This window comes from Spodoptera frugiperda, chromosome 11 (assembly GCF_023101765.2).
Source record: "Spodoptera frugiperda isolate SF20-4 chromosome 11, AGI-APGP_CSIRO_Sfru_2.0, whole genome shotgun sequence".
NCBI classification, from domain to species: Eukaryota; Metazoa; Arthropoda; class Insecta; order Lepidoptera; family Noctuidae; genus Spodoptera; species Spodoptera frugiperda.
This window is the reverse complement of record NC_064222.1, coordinates 2131433-2148191: the sequence shown is the minus strand read 5'-3', so window position 1 is coordinate 2148191 and position 16759 is coordinate 2131433. Positions and strand designations below refer to the sequence as shown.

At 36.7% G+C, this 16759-nt stretch overlaps 4 protein-coding genes across 7 annotated transcripts in view; 3 read left to right on the top strand and 1 right to left on the bottom strand.

Moving 5' to 3' along the window:
* Positions 1-38: 38 nt before the first annotated feature.
* Positions 39-814, top strand: LOC118275102 (ribonuclease P protein subunit p29). The gene has a single exon (XM_035592964.2). The coding sequence runs from the start codon at positions 174-176 to the stop codon at positions 807-809; it is 636 nt and encodes a 211-aa protein (XP_035448857.2). The 5' UTR covers positions 39-173; the 3' UTR covers positions 810-814.
* An 862-nt stretch (positions 815-1676) lies between these two features.
* On the top strand, positions 1677-3554 carry LOC118275054 (CCR4-NOT transcription complex subunit 10). Its single transcript, XM_035592902.2, has one exon. The coding sequence runs from the start codon at positions 1817-1819 to the stop codon at positions 3515-3517; it is 1701 nt and encodes a 566-aa protein (XP_035448795.2). The 5' UTR covers positions 1677-1816; the 3' UTR covers positions 3518-3554.
* A 215-nt stretch (positions 3555-3769) lies between these two features.
* Positions 3770-8090, top strand: LOC118275154 (WSCD family member AAEL009094). Its single transcript, XM_035593021.2, has 5 exons — positions 3770-4376; positions 4893-5065; positions 6297-6384; positions 6877-7046; positions 7805-8090. Exons 1-5 carry the CDS (start codon positions 4058-4060, stop codon positions 7985-7987), a joined length of 933 nt encoding a protein of 310 aa, XP_035448914.1. The 5' UTR covers positions 3770-4057; the 3' UTR covers positions 7988-8090.
* A 4795-nt stretch (positions 8091-12885) lies between these two features.
* The window catches only part of LOC118274483 (myotubularin-related protein 4), a 67934-nt gene continuing 64060 nt past the window's right edge, over positions 12886-16759 (bottom strand). For all 4 annotated transcript variants that reach the window (XM_050697034.1, XM_035591980.2, XM_035591981.2 and 1 more), the window contains 6 exons: positions 16381-16669; positions 15923-16096; positions 15438-15658; positions 15151-15264; positions 14711-14886; positions 12886-14630 (listed from right to left, as the gene is read on the bottom strand). In XM_050697034.1, coding sequence (XP_050552991.1) covers positions 14531-14630; positions 14711-14886; positions 15151-15264; positions 15438-15658; positions 15923-16096; positions 16381-16669 — 1074 coding nt within the window. In that variant the 3' untranslated portion in view covers positions 12886-14530. The remainder of the gene's footprint in view (positions 14631-14710; positions 14887-15150; positions 15265-15437; positions 15659-15922; positions 16097-16380; positions 16670-16759) is intronic.

Genomic DNA, 16759 nt, shown 5'->3' with positions numbered 1-16759 from the left:
AAAATATGAGTGACATCCGAATGGATATCTTTAGTCAGTACCATGACATTGACAGATAACAGATCGGCATGTGGTTTGCTTGTGTCGTGGTCGTGTTATTATTTGTGTTTGTGTGAACTGTGATTTTTAAATTATAATTTCATGCCATTTACTGAATTAAATACAATATCATAATGTCAGCCGAAGAAACGTTCAACAAAGAAGCTGCCAATGCAATAGTTGGGTTTCTGAAATCCAATCTATCGAAGTCAGGACAACTGACCATAGAAAGTGAATTAAAAAAAGACTTTGTTCTTGCAAAGAAAAGGAGTAAAACAAAAAAGAAGAAGAAACCACACAAGAAAAGGGTACGCTGCCTCACAAGACAGGAAAAGAAGTCAATAGGATTTTATACAATACCAAGAAATGGTGTAAAATACAATGATGTCTTACCTTTAAATAAAATATGGTTAAAGTACATCAATGATGTCTTGGAACTAGACAAACCTATACCAGATCGTACGAGCAAGTCCTGGGAAACGTTTACTCAAACTTTATTCAGAGCAGACTTTCATGGAAGCATGTTGAATGTAGTGCGGTCAAAATGTCCGAGTTATGTTGATAAATGTGGTATCTGCATTATGGACACAAGAAACACATTCAAAATTGTGTCACAAGACAATGTGACCACCACCATACCAAAGAGGGAATGTGTATTTGAAATATTTTTAGGCAAACAGAAAATTACAATTTTTGGCAAAAATCTGTGTGTGCGGCCAGCTGAAAGATCCACAAAGAAAATAAAAGGACATATTCATCCAGATTTATAAATAAATGTGTTTTATTTAAATATCCTGATGTTTTTTCAATGTATCATATCATGTATTGTGTATATAAGTATCTACTGGTATAACATTTAAATATTTAACTCATTTTGCATTATGTTTTAAGTAAACAACCAGTTCTCTGGTGAACTTTTAGTCTGGACTAGTATAATTAAAAGATTAAAAACCCTAAATAAGTTTGCAACTTTCTTTTTCATAACATTGAAATATGATCTATCTTCTTGGGTCTGGTGTAATCTCAAATTATTTAAACCTAAACAAGAACAGATTTAGACACCTACCTACTTAGTTAACTAACATCACTATTAAAGCTAGTACTTACACCGCATTGTATTTAATAAGCCTCTTGATAAATAATTATTTTGTAGATAAAACCTTATTTTTGTAATTTTGCACTACCTATGGTAGGGAATCTGATTAAATACAAGTACACAAGGTTGAAAAAATGATGGCCCTTTTCTTTGAGGGAGAAAAATAATCGAATGAATCTTCCCACCCCGGGTGAAGAAAGAGGGAGTGTGAGCTTGTTAGTCTAAATTATCAAAAATCACCCCATTCTAACTATTGATTCGAGTTGGAGCCACGGTCTTCATGCGATTCTCTGATTCCTGGCCTCTATCGGGCCTATATGTGAAACGCGACGCGACATACGTTTGCAATATGATTCCTATTCTAAGAAAAAACGATTCCATATGGGAATCGATTTCAGGATAGCAATAAAACCAACAGTAAATTAAATCTTAAAAAAGAGTTTTCTTTTTCTTAAAAGTTTTTACAATCTCAAAAGTTAAGTTTTTAAAACTATTGTAAAAAAAGAAAAATAAAATGACATTGACAACGACAAGCCTTCGTTGAAGTGAAACGTCAACTTTCTGTCATTATTAGACGAATAATCAGCGCAAGAAACTATAAAAATCTACCTATTCTCGTAAACAAAAGTATATAAATCATTCTCGCGAAATTAATTTTAGACTATATTAACTTATTAAACAATGGCGAATACGAAAGACGAACCTGTCATCCTCGCACACGAGTGTTATGTAAAAAAGGATTATGCAGGAGCATTACAACATCTCAATGAATTGGAAACTCTAGTTGGTACGAGTAACAAACGGGTGCAGCATAATAAAGCAGTGGTTGAGTTCATGATAAGTGACATGAAAAATGTGGACAAGTTGAAAAAGGCTATTGCACAGCTAACAGGTCTCGTATTTCCGGACATCGAAACGAAAGATCTTAGTTCACCGTTCCTGTTGTACAACTATGCTGTTTTGCTGTATCATTCGAGGTACTACTATCAATGTACTGTTCTCTTAGAGAGACTACTCGCTTGTAAGAATGTCAAAGACAACAAGCTATTCCAGCAAATTGTTCTACTGCTGTTGGAAGCTTCTCTGTGCCGGAGAACTTATGAGAAAACATTGGAGATAGCAAAGGCACATGGTGATCCTTTGAAATCTAATAATGATGTCAGTGAGCTGTTTGAGAGGCTTGTCAGTAGAGCCCAGTTATTATTGGGACAGAAAATAAAGTTAAACCTCAAACCTGACTCTATAGAAAATGTATTTATTATAGCACAACAACATTATCTGAATGGTGATGTGAAAGAAGCAGCAAGCACACTAGGTCAGTACAAAACTATCAAATATAATTATGATTTGAAAACTCAGGGAGAAGATATTTGGGCAGCCATCAACAATAATCTAGGAGTCATATATCTATCTATAAAGAAACCATTTTTAGCATCAAAATATTTCCAACATGCTGTCAAGGAACACTTCAAGGCAATGGAATGTGAGGACAGTGAAAAGTTAATAGCATGTAGAGACAGGCCACTGTATGTGTATAACTTGGGCCTGGCACTACTAGCAGCAAACAACTCAGAAGGAGCATTTGAGTGTCTAGTGGAAGCTGCACGACACTATCCAAACAATCCTCGTATTTGGCTGCACTTGGCAGAGTGTTGTGTGAAGAAATGTTGCAGTGAGGAAGTTCAGCAATATACAGTAAAGAAACTCGGCAGTGGGCCACACACTCGTATCTTATTGTCTAAGGAAGGAAAAGGAGACAAATACTCAACATCAGGGGAATCATTTGCAATTCCTTCATTGTCATTAGAGTTTGCTGCATTATGTTTAAGAAATGCTATAACATTACTACCGAATCAGGAAGCACCAGCTGATGTGACGGCTCCTATCATTCAGGCACCTCCTGGCCCTCCAATCAATTGGAAACAGAGGTGTGAATTGAAAAACTCCACATTTGTCCTTCAGAGTTATGTCTTACTACATTTACAGGATCCCCTGTCAGCTTTGGTGAGTGCAAATGAGTTGCTAAGTCAACCTGAGGCATCCAACTGCCACAAGGCCTGGGCACACATATATGCAGCGGAAGCTCTCATCAATTTGGACCGAATATCAGATGCCATTGAACACTTACACCCACCTATGATTCATGAACTTGTCACAGTAATGCCATACCAAATGAAAGACTTGATAGCAGTCAGTGTTTGGGCAAAGGCAGCAGTCTGTCACATCCTCAGAGGTGACTTAGTGACGGCAAGAAAAATACTCCTGCAAATAAATTCACCAAGAGTATTGCCATTACAAATGTATTTAGAGATTTGCACAGGGAATGTGGAGAATTGTCACACGCTACTCAGAAAGCTTAGAATTACTAATTTATCACAATGAAGTGTTTACTTTGTAATAAAATGTTTATACCCATCTACTATTTGTTTTATTGATTAAGTATGTACTAGATTGTTAGTTAACAATGAATCCTAAGATTCAATAAAATTCGCATTCTAATTTCATTTAAATAAAGTTCTAAGAAAATGTTTTATAGAGAAATAATCGCAGTAAATATCAATTACTAAAAGAATATTTTTCGTTCGTTATTTTTTTTTTTCGAAATTAGTGTTATTGGTGTAAAATAAATAATTTGAATGAATATTTTTTTCTCTCCATCTCTCAAAATATGATGTCTGGCAACATTATTTGCGCACAAAATTAAATGTCAAAATAAAATAATATTTCTCGCTTCTTTTTTATATTTTTCGATTTATAATCGGTATACACTAATAATAAACACTACAAAAACCATCGCGAAGAACTAATAATATGAAACTATCAGTTGGCTTTAAATAATCAGTCTCTAACCCAGTGAAATAAACATGTTATCGAAATCAAAACACAAAGTGGGCAGGTGTAGGCGTATAAAAATGTAAAATCATGACTAAAAAAAGCATTTTAACAAGAATTGAAATAAAACTAGCAGCTATGTCACGGAGATCAATATTTTTCCTTGCGGCCGCGGTGGTGATGTTGTATTTTTCTATTATACTGTTTATGTTGAGCCCTCTGCATGGTTCGAGAGGCGGTTACTATGCGGGTGGATATATGAATAATTTTGCTTTTCGCCACGATCCGCCCGTGAACTGGTGTAGTGAGCTCACGTGGCAGACCCCGCCGTCTCCAGACGTGGTCGCGTTAGTGTCTTACCCAGGCAGTGGTAACACATGGCTCAGATATTTGCTGCAACAAGTTACTGGTAAGTTCAGCTATACACTTTGTTTGTTGATCCTCACCCATGTGTTTCTTACAAGAAAAAACGCAATGGTATAAGAATTTTAATAGAAAAACATTTCTGAATTTGCATAGTTTTGGCCATAATAATTATTGACCATTTTATTCCTTGGTTTTTCTTCTCAGTAAAACTCAATATCATCAGTTTTTAGTTTCTAATTAGCAAAACTTACAAAATATTAAACATCCTTCCTTGTATCTGTTTTTCATCACTTATCTGCTGTTAGATATAATATAAACATATTTATGGCAAGTCATACGTGCATCATCACATCAACAGTCGCAGCCTGCTTACCAAAGGTTTCTTCTTACACAGAAAAGTTAGAGTCTCTCTTTGCAGCTTTGAAATTTCAAACATATAATTGGAAGTTATATAGCTCAAGTTTCCTCACAATGCTCTCCTTCACGGTTTGCAACCAATCACCTCTTCACCAAACATCATGCATCAAATTATATTTATTTAACTTTCTGTTTTTCACAGGTGTAGTAACAGGCTCAATATACATGGATTATGGACTAAGAGTGCATGGCTTTCCAGCAGAAAATGTTACGGATGGTTCTGTCCTGGTTGTTAAAACTCATGCGGTGCCAATGGATTCCGATAAGTTCAAATCTGCAATACTGTTGATACGAAATCCTCGAGATGCCATATTGGTTAGTGCTTTAATAATTTTACAGAAATATTTTGGATTTAGATGTAATATTTTGTTGTAAATCCAATTACTTGTGTTACTTTATTTGTATTTAACTTCAGATGTAGTTGAATGTCTAATTAATTTATTTTATTTTCATAATTTAAGCAATGTTTTGTCCATTTTGAATGTTCTAATGTAGCCATTTACGTAACATGCTTTGTTTTAGACCTGCATAGGAAGTTAGCATACACTCATAATTATCTCTTTCATTTATCTCATTCACCCAATTAAACAATGAATAGAATAAATTCATGACATGTGGAGCTATAGCTATAGCTCTATAGTTCCACACTTTAATGTCATTTGTATATTTTCAAATTATGTAGTAAACAAATACTGTGTTGAAAGATGTGTCAATTTTTTTTTCATGCTTGTATAAGTAATTATTATTGTAGCTGTAACATGAAATGTTTAATTGATGACCTTTTTATAATCAGGAGCTAAGGATAGACATTGATCCTAGCAGGTTACTGGGGCTCCAGCTCAAAGAGCAGGAGTAGGAACGGGGTAGTTTTTAGTCAGTAAGAGTCTGACACTCCTTCTCACCTCGCCCAAGGTGAGAGAGATAAAAGGATGATTTCGCCACCTCAAAAAAAAAGGATAGACATTGATCAAACTCACCTTTTGTATTTGTCTATAAATAAAATAAGTGTAAGGTCAACACAACCTATATTTTTGGGTGACATTAAGTCAGTATGTTTAGCTGTAGGTAAAAATATATCTCTTTTAATTTTACCAACAGATAAACTTTGAAACTTTCTGTTTCTAGGTTGCCCACCTATGTGTAGAATGTTAATTGTGATATATTAATTCACATGTATTTTGTCTGTTTTTCATTCACTAATATAATTTTCTAAGCTTTTTCGTTTTTGTGTATATTTTTTCAGTTTGTGTTTGCTGCTGTGAATGCCTTGTTTTTAACAATTAGTTGCTCTCATTACTCACTGTTTGCTTCATGTGCTCATACAAGTTACCAGGGCGACAGAACCATTGAAGAGGTGTCTTGTTATGGTAATTATTTTTTGTTAGCTTTTTTTTTTTTTTTGTAAATTTGTGGTCAAAATGTAATGTGTAAATGTGTTTTTACAGATATATTTTTAATATTTATGCATTTGCCAGTTTATTTATAAAATTTTATTAGCTTAATTTGTGAGATTTTCTATCTATGACATCATTAATGCTATTTCCAGGCTGACTTCCACAGACTGCATAGAGGGCACATAGGCACTGCTCCGAAATCAGCTTTCAAAAAGAAATCACATGAAAATAAGAAATCAGGTATTCAACATAATTATGATTTAATCAAAATATAATTTCTCCGCTTTCCTTAATCAACTGGAAAGCTCCCTAAGAAACTATAGGTCACATTTATATTATCACTTTTCCAATTAGAGTTAAATTACAAACACATTTTAGGCTGACCAAAACTATTTTTTTTTTTTTATAAACTGGTAAACGAGCTCGCGGGTCACCTAATGGTAAGCAATCGCCTCCGCCCATGGACACACGAAACATCAGAGCCGTTACAAGCGCGTTGCCGGCCTTTTGAGGATTAAAAATTTAAGGGTTGTTAGGGAATAGGGGATTGCAAAGATTAGGAAGGGTAATTGGACTTCCGGTAACATCATTCACACAACGCAAGCGTTGCTTCACGTCGGTTTTCTGTGTGTAATCAAAAATCTTTGCTAAATAAATTCGCCCGAATTTTATATCGCTGTGCAAACAGGCTCTAATACATATGTCACTATACAAAAAACATTATATCTTCAGACTGGTCAACATACGTATCAACCCAACTGACGGCGTGGGAGACACTGCATCAGATGTGGCTGACGAGATTCCCGGGGCCGCTGCACATTGTGTTCTATGAAGTCCTGGTACGCGACACCAGGAACACACTGCAAGGCATACTCGATTTCTTGAATTATAATGTCACTGAGGTAAGTTCATTTCTTTTATTATTTTTTCTATAGGGCGGCAAACGAACTGACGGATCATCTGATGGTAAGCAATCGGCACTGCACCGCTCATGGACTCTCGCAATACTAGAAGAGTTACAAGTTTTTGTCGGCCTTTTGGCCTTTACATATTTCTTTTTCTTTATATTCATACATAACAATAACTCAACCCTTTGTTCCTATGGGGAGATACAGTAGAATTTAGAATAAAATCATATATTATTATCATATTACTTATTTATTGCACAATGTACAGACTTACGGCGCATTCCAATAAACTACGGATCGGTAGATCCTGAGCCGTAGAATTTTGACACATTTTGTATGGAGCTTATGTCAAAATTCTACGGCTCGTAAGCAAATTTACCGATCGGTAGTTTATTGGAATGCGCCGTTAAACGACTAGTACATAACCCTGCCCTGTTATCAAAAGTATTATTCTTTCTGCCTCGTTGGCCAAGTGGTTCTAAGTGCGACTGCTGGGCAAGGGGTCTCGGGTTCGATTCCCGGGTCAGGCGAAGTATTTACTGGGCTTTTTTTCGAAAATTTCTCAGTAGTAGCACGGAGTCTTGAAGTGTGCCCAGTATATGGCAATAGGCTCACCCCCTATTACATGGGACTTACAACATAAATTGTGAAATGTGGGTGTACATTGGCATTATGTGCCATAATGTGCACCTATGCCTACCCCTTCGGGGATTAAAGGCGTCTTTATAAATTATATTATTTTTTCTCACCAGGCGAACATGAACTGCGCGATGGCTAACAAAGAAGGCATATACAGACGCAAGAAGAAGCATCAGGACTTCGAACCGTTCACGGCTGACATGTACAAAGCGTTGGATCAGGTGAGGAACCGAGTGCTCAGTATGGTGATGGATTACAAGAAGAAACATGATCATTCACATGTAAGGAGAACATAGGGTAGTGTCTATGTAGAATAACTCGTATGTCATTGAGAAATAAATACAGAAGTTTGTTTATTTGTATACACTATATTGTAAACTATTAAATTACAAACTATTAAAATAAAATACAATAGGATAAACATACAAAACAATCTGAATAAGGGGCGGTCTTATCGCGCAAGTTGATTTCTTACAGACTTGTTGATTTCTTCGCAAGTCGATTTCTTGACCTTTGAATGGACCTGCAATAACTAAGAAGTCTTTTAGTCTTTACAACAACAGAGATCCTAAAATGTTATTATTTTGTTTGACATTCGGATCTGAGAAAATAAGCAACACATGGAAATTGTTTTTTTAGGTATAATATTAACTCGGCAATAGGCTTATTCCTTTTACATGGGACTTATAACCCACTGGTGAAAAGTGGGTGTGTTGTGCTGTTTCTGCTTCAATGCTCTTGGTTGGAGATAAAAGTGGTATAACATACCGTAATGTGCACCTCTGCCTACCCCTTAGGAGATAAAAACGTGTGACCCTACAATACGATTACATTTTTCTCAAGCAAAAATCGAATGTTAATCAAAAATCAACCTTCTGTACGTATTTCTTAGTGACTTATATTAATACAACTAAAGCCATGACGTGAAAATATCAGTATTTTTGTAACAAAGACAAGATTTATGTAGATAAAATAAAAGGAAAACTTATAAATGTGATTAGAGTATATCCAATATTTTGTGCTGTCCCTTTTAGGTCCTATTCCTAGGATCCCTTTAATGGAAACCGCTCAAGCTTTAATTACAATGCTTTGTTAGATATTTGTGTGATTAGTACTAGATTAAGACCTGATTATGTGAACGTGATAGCAAGTAATACCCCATCTCAAAACTGCACCTGACTTTCAAATGTTATAAAGGTAGAAATATACCTGTATCCTTAGTATGAGTTTGCGTTCGGCGCTCTAATTGGCCGTCTTGAATATACCAGCCAATCAGAGCCCCGAACGCGCTCTCGTTAAGGGCACTTATACTAACAGTCAAATGATTTAATGTTGAGAAATATTACAAAACATTATTTGTTTACTTGTTTTTGCGTGAAATCATAGAAGAACAACATATTTTTTGTCTTTTTTTCATAATATTGTTATTAATTAGCAAAACGCACATAAAAATATCTTAGGCTGCTTTTCCACCAGAGATGTGCTATGCTATGCCTCCACCAATCATATGCTTTGGACTCTGCTAAGCTATTATTTTTATATGGAAAGATGCGTATTATGGATGCGTGCTATGGATGGCTTCCCTACTATCGATACATCGCATACTCGAGCTGCGCATCTTCCATCTTCTGCACATGCGCCTTTGACACTGATACTAAGCTTAATATCAGTGGAAACGGTCACATAATTTCGCAGCTTAGCTATTACATCTTCGTAGCATAGCTACATAGCACATCTCTAGTGGAAAAACACTCTTAATTAAATGAGTCTAGTTGTTGAGATGTTCTCAGAAAATACAGACGAATCATCGTTTTATACAAATCTAGGTAATAAGTAACAAGCCAACATAGTGTTTAAATTTAAAATCGTACAAAATATCCTCCTTGTATGTTGTGATGTGGGACATATAACAAGATTTTATATGACTATGTATATGCTACTAACTCAGTTACCGACAAAACTTAATATTGTTTCAAAATGTCTTATATTACATATAACGAAATTCTTTGTTTTTTTTGTGTATCTAATGAGTATGTAATATATATAATGACAATATCGCACAATATATTTCTGATACCCACTCAGGGAGGTCTAAAAATTTCTTCATTTTGAGGACAAATTAGAATATGGTAACTAGATAGTATCCTACATCTTTGTTTTTATGTCCGCCTGGTAGATTATTCGAAAACATTAGACACGTATTTTTTCTAAAAATAAAAATAAGCATTGCCATTCAACGTGGCAATGCGGCCAGTCTTCTGGGAACGTTCCTCAGTGACAGCGATGCGGACGAGTACTTCGACGCCTAACCACGCCTAACGCCTTTATTTTAGTTTTAAGTTAGTTTTTATTTTTATTGGTATTTTTAAGTTGTAAATAATGTGTTAGTTCATTTATTAAATACTGTCAAAATATTTTTTCTTCTTCTTACAAAATTTAATACTTTAGACGATAAATTCATTTGAAATGTCGTGTGGCACGATTTACTACATTTTACAGGGTAACGTAACGACCTACCACTCCTAAACTGAACCCCGTTTTATTTAGTTATCTACCTAGTCTACCTTATATGACAAAATAAGAAAATACGTGTCTAATATTTTTTAATTATCTAACTGACGGACTAATTAGATTTTTAATTTTCATACCCTGTCTACTACCGCATTCTGTCCCAGCTATGGACTGCCTTATTGCATTTATTTGTTATTCTATTTTTAAATTGTTATTTCTTGTTATTAGTTAATTCTGCATACTAAAGCCAATAGATTTTGTCTCAAATTCCATTGATTTTCCACTGAGACAAGTTTGATGACAATGTTTTCAAGTCTTTAGTCATAAATGCTGCAGAAATAATGTAATTCCTTATAAAATCTGTTAATTATTTTCTTAAGTATGTACCCAACTATTGTAAGCAATATTTTACATAACTATTATTTACTCAAACTACCTCTCTTAAATTGTGTGAAGCTTTAGCTTGTCCAAAACTATCACGATATAAAAATACGTAATCTATATTAGCTCTATTTAAAATAATTGTTCCTAGTTTAAGGCCTAACAAATTATTTTTTATTTATTTTATTAGAGTAATAAATTAGTTTACTAGTCAAAACTTTTAGTCAAGATTATCTGTACTTATATTTTTAAGAATACTAGGATTGCATAATACGTTAGGAGGCCTCAGGCACTTGTTTTGAAAGAATGAATTCAACGAAAATCACATTTTAAAAGTTCAAAAGCCTAATATAAATTGCACTTGGTTAAAATACGCACTGTGCTAAGTTTATTAGATCCTAGTACTGACACAATAATTCAAGTCCAATGGTTTAGAGAGTTTTATGTATTAGCTGAATATTTTTTGTACTGAAACTATTTAAAGATCTGTTTTCATGTTTTTGTAGTTGAATATTTTTATTTTATTTTATAGATGCATTTTTGTATTGTTATATTTTTTTAATCCAAGTTTCGTAGCTTCCAAAGTAGTTTAAAGGATATGTGACACTTTATGGACTTATACATTTTATATGATTGTATTTTCTTATGCCAAATATATTGTTACTGTGTTATAATAGCGTCATGAACTGTTGGAACCTTAATGAAGTATTTATATCAGTATTTTATTATGTAACAAAACCACAGAGTGTTTTGCGACATATGATCAATGTTTTGTTTGTTACATTAAGTGATATGATCTCCTAGTTAGCATTATTGTAATAAATGTATGTATTTTACTTTATTTGTTTAAAAATATTGTTTAAAATGTACTCTATTTCTTGCATCATGGACGTACGACCACGCTGCGCAACTACAAAATAGGTATCTCTCGTAAGACATCAAATTTCTTAATCATATTTATTAATGTCCATGAATAAGACAGCCAAACAGTTACGTGAGTAAGCTGTAATCCAAAATAGATACTGCAATGATCCTTTTTGAACTGCGATCTCCAATCCGATTGTAAAGCGTGGAGATTATTGATTATGCTGAACTCCTTTTGGTAGAGGTCTATAATCCCACCAAAAATTATAATGGCAGTAAGCGGGTTGGTGGCCATACATAGAATTACCAACGTTAAAAAAATTTGGCTGTCGCCGACTCAACCTACCCTTGTACTTGGAGTCTCCTTTTCGATATTACAGTTGCGCGACTGGTCGTACGCCTATAGTTCCGTTATGATATGGTGCCCTAGTACGTTATCAGTTGTAGCCAAATACTTGCATTTATGTATAAATGTTGATTAGTTGTAAGCACTACAGAAATGGATGTTAACGAATGCTAAGAATAAATGAATTTCCAAATTAATGGCTGATTTTTATTTTAAACGTTTATTTACCTGTAATACAATGACAGTTTGAGTTAACAAAGTTACAGTAAATAAAGTTACCAGCCTGTAAATATGTCTACTGTGGATTTGGTAGCTGAAGGGAACTTGCGATAATGTCGTAGCAAGCGTTAAGCGCACCCCGCGTCCAAAACGCGCATGAATTTATCGGACTTCAATATTAAAGGTCCGTTTCATATCTGATTAAGGGTCAGCGCGCACCAAGACCAGAGCACAGCAAAGCATTTTTTTAGCCTACCGTAAAATGAATCTTATGACTATTAACATAAATTGCGTAATTGAATTCACGTCTAAATTCGACGTACGATCAAGCTCGAACAGGATGCATGTTCGAGTATGCGTTAAACCCCGTATTCATGGTAAACATTTGTTTAGCAACAAAGTTGAATCAACGTGTTGCGGAGTTGCTGTCAACATAATGCCGTCAACTCTATAGTTGACAACATCATGTTGACAAGCTTAAACATAGTTGCTAGCAACATTCTCGCCGCTCACCAACAATGTTTAGCAACTGTTGCTAAACAAATGTTTACCATGAATACGGGGCTTTATGCATACACGCTGAGTAGCTGTGCGCTGTCGCCGCTGTTAGTCAGTATTGCCGCTGCGAGAAAACTGTTTACTGCCAACGTCGGACTTTGGCATCAAATTGAGAATGCGCACCCGACGGGACTCAGACCATTTTCAACGATGCTTGCTTTTCCAGTTCGGTTTGCGCTAAGCCTAAGACAAACTGTGATGCAGTTTGATGGCTGCAGTTTTGGTTTTGCGAATTTCATTAGATATACTGTGAAAACTAGTCCTTAGTTGACAATTAAGATAAAGGTAGTAGGTACAGGATAAATGAAAGAAATATTTCATAAAACTAAATATGCTTTATTTCACATCGTGTCAATATTCATTGGTCACAAACAAGTTTTGCACTTCGACAATACTTACACGTTACTCCGAGCTTTTCCTTTACAATATAAAATATATGCAGTTAACAACAATCCCCTCAGTTTACGAATAAATTACAAAATCATTTATTTATATACGAAGCAGATTTGCTGTCGCGCGACCATCGGCGACGGAGCGGATGCAGTACAGTTTGTATAAAAATGTTTATGAAAAATAACAGCTATGGTATAGAAGAGAAGTTTATAGTTTGTCTTTGAATATGTGAGGCTGTTTGGTTATATTATCTGTTCTATCTGTCCGCTCGTCGCCGTGGCGGTGGGCGCGCGAGACCCGTGACAAGAGACGCGGGAGTGGTCCCTAGCGTACACGTCTAACGTTGCAACAAACAGCAAAATCAACGCACCGCGAGGGTTCAAGTAATCACCTGTAAAATTTAACCTCTAACAACATGTTATTAAACTCTTAATCATTATACAAAATTATCATCACAATATCACAAATAAAATACAGAACTCTGACGCTCTACTCTACGAAATTAAGATGTGAAAATTTAGTACACAATATAAATGTATCAACGTAATCATAAAGCTTAGTATGGATTTCATAAATCAATATGTCCAATATAGACATCTATTCTTATCCATAAGCGAATTCAGTCGAATATTAATTAGTACAAAGAAATGTATCTTATACATTTGAAATTAATGGAAAATGTCGAATATACAAATTAAGTCTTATTTAAGGCTATTGAACCCCGAGTCACGCGGGGCTAGCGAACTAGTCAGTGGCCCGGGGACGTCGCAGTGTCTGACCAAGTGTGAAACAAAGTACCTTACTGTACAAAAATAATAATAGAACAAACGAAACACTATAATACAAAATAAAAAGAAAAAAAAAACAAGTTTATACAAAGTGTTACGTGACTGTATTCACACCAGTGGGCCAGGGTACAACCATCGCTCTCTCGACTAACAAAACATAACGAAAAAATTAAATCGAAAAGAAAAAATACATTTAGTGAATTTATTTATACAGACCGAAAAAAACAGTCGTAGAAAAAAGTTTAAATATTAATCGTAGAAAGTCAGCCTTCGCGTAACAATTCACTATACCATTTCCTAACTACATTACCGCGACCTGCCATCCAACGCCAACCCACAAACCACGAGAGACTAGATCGTCCAACACTAGCACTTCGTGTCACAACACACTACGTGTCACAACACACGTCACATCCACTGTTCGGATACGGTCGGTCAATGTCGTTAGCACATTTAACATTTGGACAAAAATAATGAAACAATAATGTCATGGTGATATTAATGAAAATAAAGATGACAATCAATTATAATTCTCATACATAATTCGTAGATAAATAGCGTTTTGAAAACGTTTCACAAGCTAGTTATCGAAGCGGCTTGACTAGTTATTTAACGTAAAACTGTTTAGTCGTAACTATAGTTTTGTATTGCTTCTGTATTGTTATAGGAACGCTAATGTATGCAGACGGGCGGCAGAGGCGGGAGACGGGCGGCGGGCGCCGGGCCAGGACCAGGCTGGACCAGGCGCGCAGTCACCGGGCGGGGCTCCGGGCGCCCAGTCACCGCAGCGCGCGGCAGCGCCTGCACACCCGCATGCTGCCGCAGTCGCCCCACGACGACATCTCCGAACACGACCCGCAGAAGATACCGCCGCATCGTCTGCAACCAAACAACATTATTAGTCCTACTCCATCACACACATTGAACTCTCATACAGCTCTGTGGTCCTAGTACGTTACCTGCAGTGGTGCCTGCGCCGGGCGAGCCAGAAGTGGTTCCTACAGTACTGGCAGCGCGGCGCGGCGCTGTCGGGCAGCCAGACCACGCCGCGCGCCTCCTCGCCCACCTCTACCTCGGACGCGCTGCCACTGCTACTGCCACTGCCGCGCACGGACCCACTGCCACTGCTCGTTTTCTGTACCAGGAGAATATTATGTTAGACGAGGTGTAATCAAAGTCGAAATGTTGGGAACGTCAAGATCGTGACCGATTTAAATATTATTAAAGTGTGTCAAGTTGTTAAAGCATTTATAAATAAAGAAAAATAAAGTATTAAAAATATCTCATCAACTTGTCAAAAAAGTAAGATTAATGTCGTAAGCTCAAATGACCCGCTTCTTTATGAGAAGTACTAGGATGGCATAAGAAGTGAAAGGTGTATGTGAGTGGTATTGCGTACTTGCGTGGGCGTGGCGGCGTGTGGTACTGGGGGCGGGGCGGGTGCAGGTGGAGATGATAGGCGCAACGCTTCGCGCGCTTCACGTAATTGGCCGCTTAGTTCCTCCACTACTTTCTGTAATCAAACAACCAGTATGGTATTGGTCACTCGTTCATGTAATGTATAGGTAGGTAGGGGTATATCTATGTAGCTTGAATGCATCTTACATAAACAAACATAATGCGCTTGAAAGCTGCAGTTTACTTCACAAAAGTACTAGGTTAGCATAAGTGAGTGAGAGTTCTTACCTTTTGATAGAGTATGATCTGATGTAGTCGGGCCTGCAGTGGGTCGAGTGCTGGTGGTAGACCGTCTACTGGGTCTGCTCGTTGGGTGGCCGGTGTAGCGGCGGCGGGGGCCGGGGCTCCGCATACACAACGTACTCGGGCTCCGCCAAGCGCTCCGCCGCATACGCCACACCAACAAACCTCTGAGCTGCCTCCTGACTCGCCTGATGTCTCGATCCCACCTGTAACCAAACACGATTATGTTTTACACAATGTAAATTTACAGGGCACAGGAGGTCCTACTCTTTGAAAGTTTCAGACTAGGAAACTTATTCGAAATTATAGGTATTTATTACAAAAGTTTAATTTAAAAACTAAACTTGATGCCCAAAGGTAAACCAAATTTACAAAAACGTAAGAAATAAGGTTCCTGAATAAAACTGAAAATTGTTTCAACCTCGCCGTGGTACCAGGATAACATAAAGTACAAAGAGGTATCAACTCACTGGTATTGCTAGCTCGTCTGGAGCAGTGGCAACAAGCAATGCGTCGCGGCGAAGTAGGACATAGAGTGAGTTGGCTGGCAACACGGGTGCGTGTGTGTGTGTGTGCGGTCCGCCGTGGCTGTGTGTGTGCCTCGCCCTCACTCTCTGAACTAATGCTGCTTGATGTCGCTCCTCCTGGAAACCAAAAAATAGCGTTTATTTATTGTTATTTCGAAAATGTCTCTTGTATCTTAACTAGGCTATCAGAACTTGAAGGAACTAAACTAATAATAAGGACGAAAGGTTGAAACCTTCGTCATGATTGGACCGACTCGACATCATGGCCTTACAGAAAACTTACATCGAGGAATGTTAGCAAAGGTCCAATCCTATATTTATTCATTATCCCTAAAGAAAAGTCAACAGACATGTAACTCCAGCCCTCTAGTGTTATACCATAAAAAAGTTAAAAAGCTTACCATTTAGATCAACTTCTAGAAACTTCGTTCCGACATCGTCGATTCCGTTCACAGTTCCGTTAGTTACGCCATTTTCTCTCGTATGTTCTTCTGTGACCACGTTGTGGTTGGTCCTGTCCTCAGTAGTATGGTTATCCATCGGTGAAGAGTCGTGGGAAGTGTTCCTGGAAGCCGGTGGTTCTGCCCGACCCTCGTTGATCTCGAAGCCGGTGGAAGATTGGTTGCTCGACTCCGATACGGATCGCCAGGTTATGCTTATGTTTCTCGTACGAGCTGATTCCCTTGCAGCCTATAAAGAGAAATATAGAGAAATTAGATTTTATTATAATGTTAAACGTTATTAGAACAAAAATAAAAATAGAGAAATGACATTTTCAAC

What these genes read in the sequence shown, in the direction of transcription:
- LOC118275102 (XM_035592964.2), top strand. Translation starts at nt 174, where the DNA reads ATGTCAGCCGAAGAAACGTTCAACAAAGAAGCTGCCAATGCAATAGTT.
- LOC118275054 (XM_035592902.2), top strand. Translation starts at nt 1,817, where the DNA reads ATGGCGAATACGAAAGACGAACCTGTCATCCTCGCACACGAGTGTTAT.
- LOC118275154 (XM_035593021.2), top strand. Translation starts at nt 4,058, where the DNA reads ATGACTAAAAAAAGCATTTTAACAAGAATTGAAATAAAACTAGCAGCT. An exon ending in ATCCTCGAGATGCCATATTG is followed by an intron (nt 5,066 to 6,296) that starts GTTAGTGCTTTA and finishes TGCTATTTCCAG; the next exon opens with GCTGACTTCCACAGACTGCA. An exon ending in ACATGAAAATAAGAAATCAG is followed by an intron (nt 6,385 to 6,876) that starts GTATTCAACATA and finishes TTATATCTTCAG; the next exon opens with ACTGGTCAACATACGTATCA.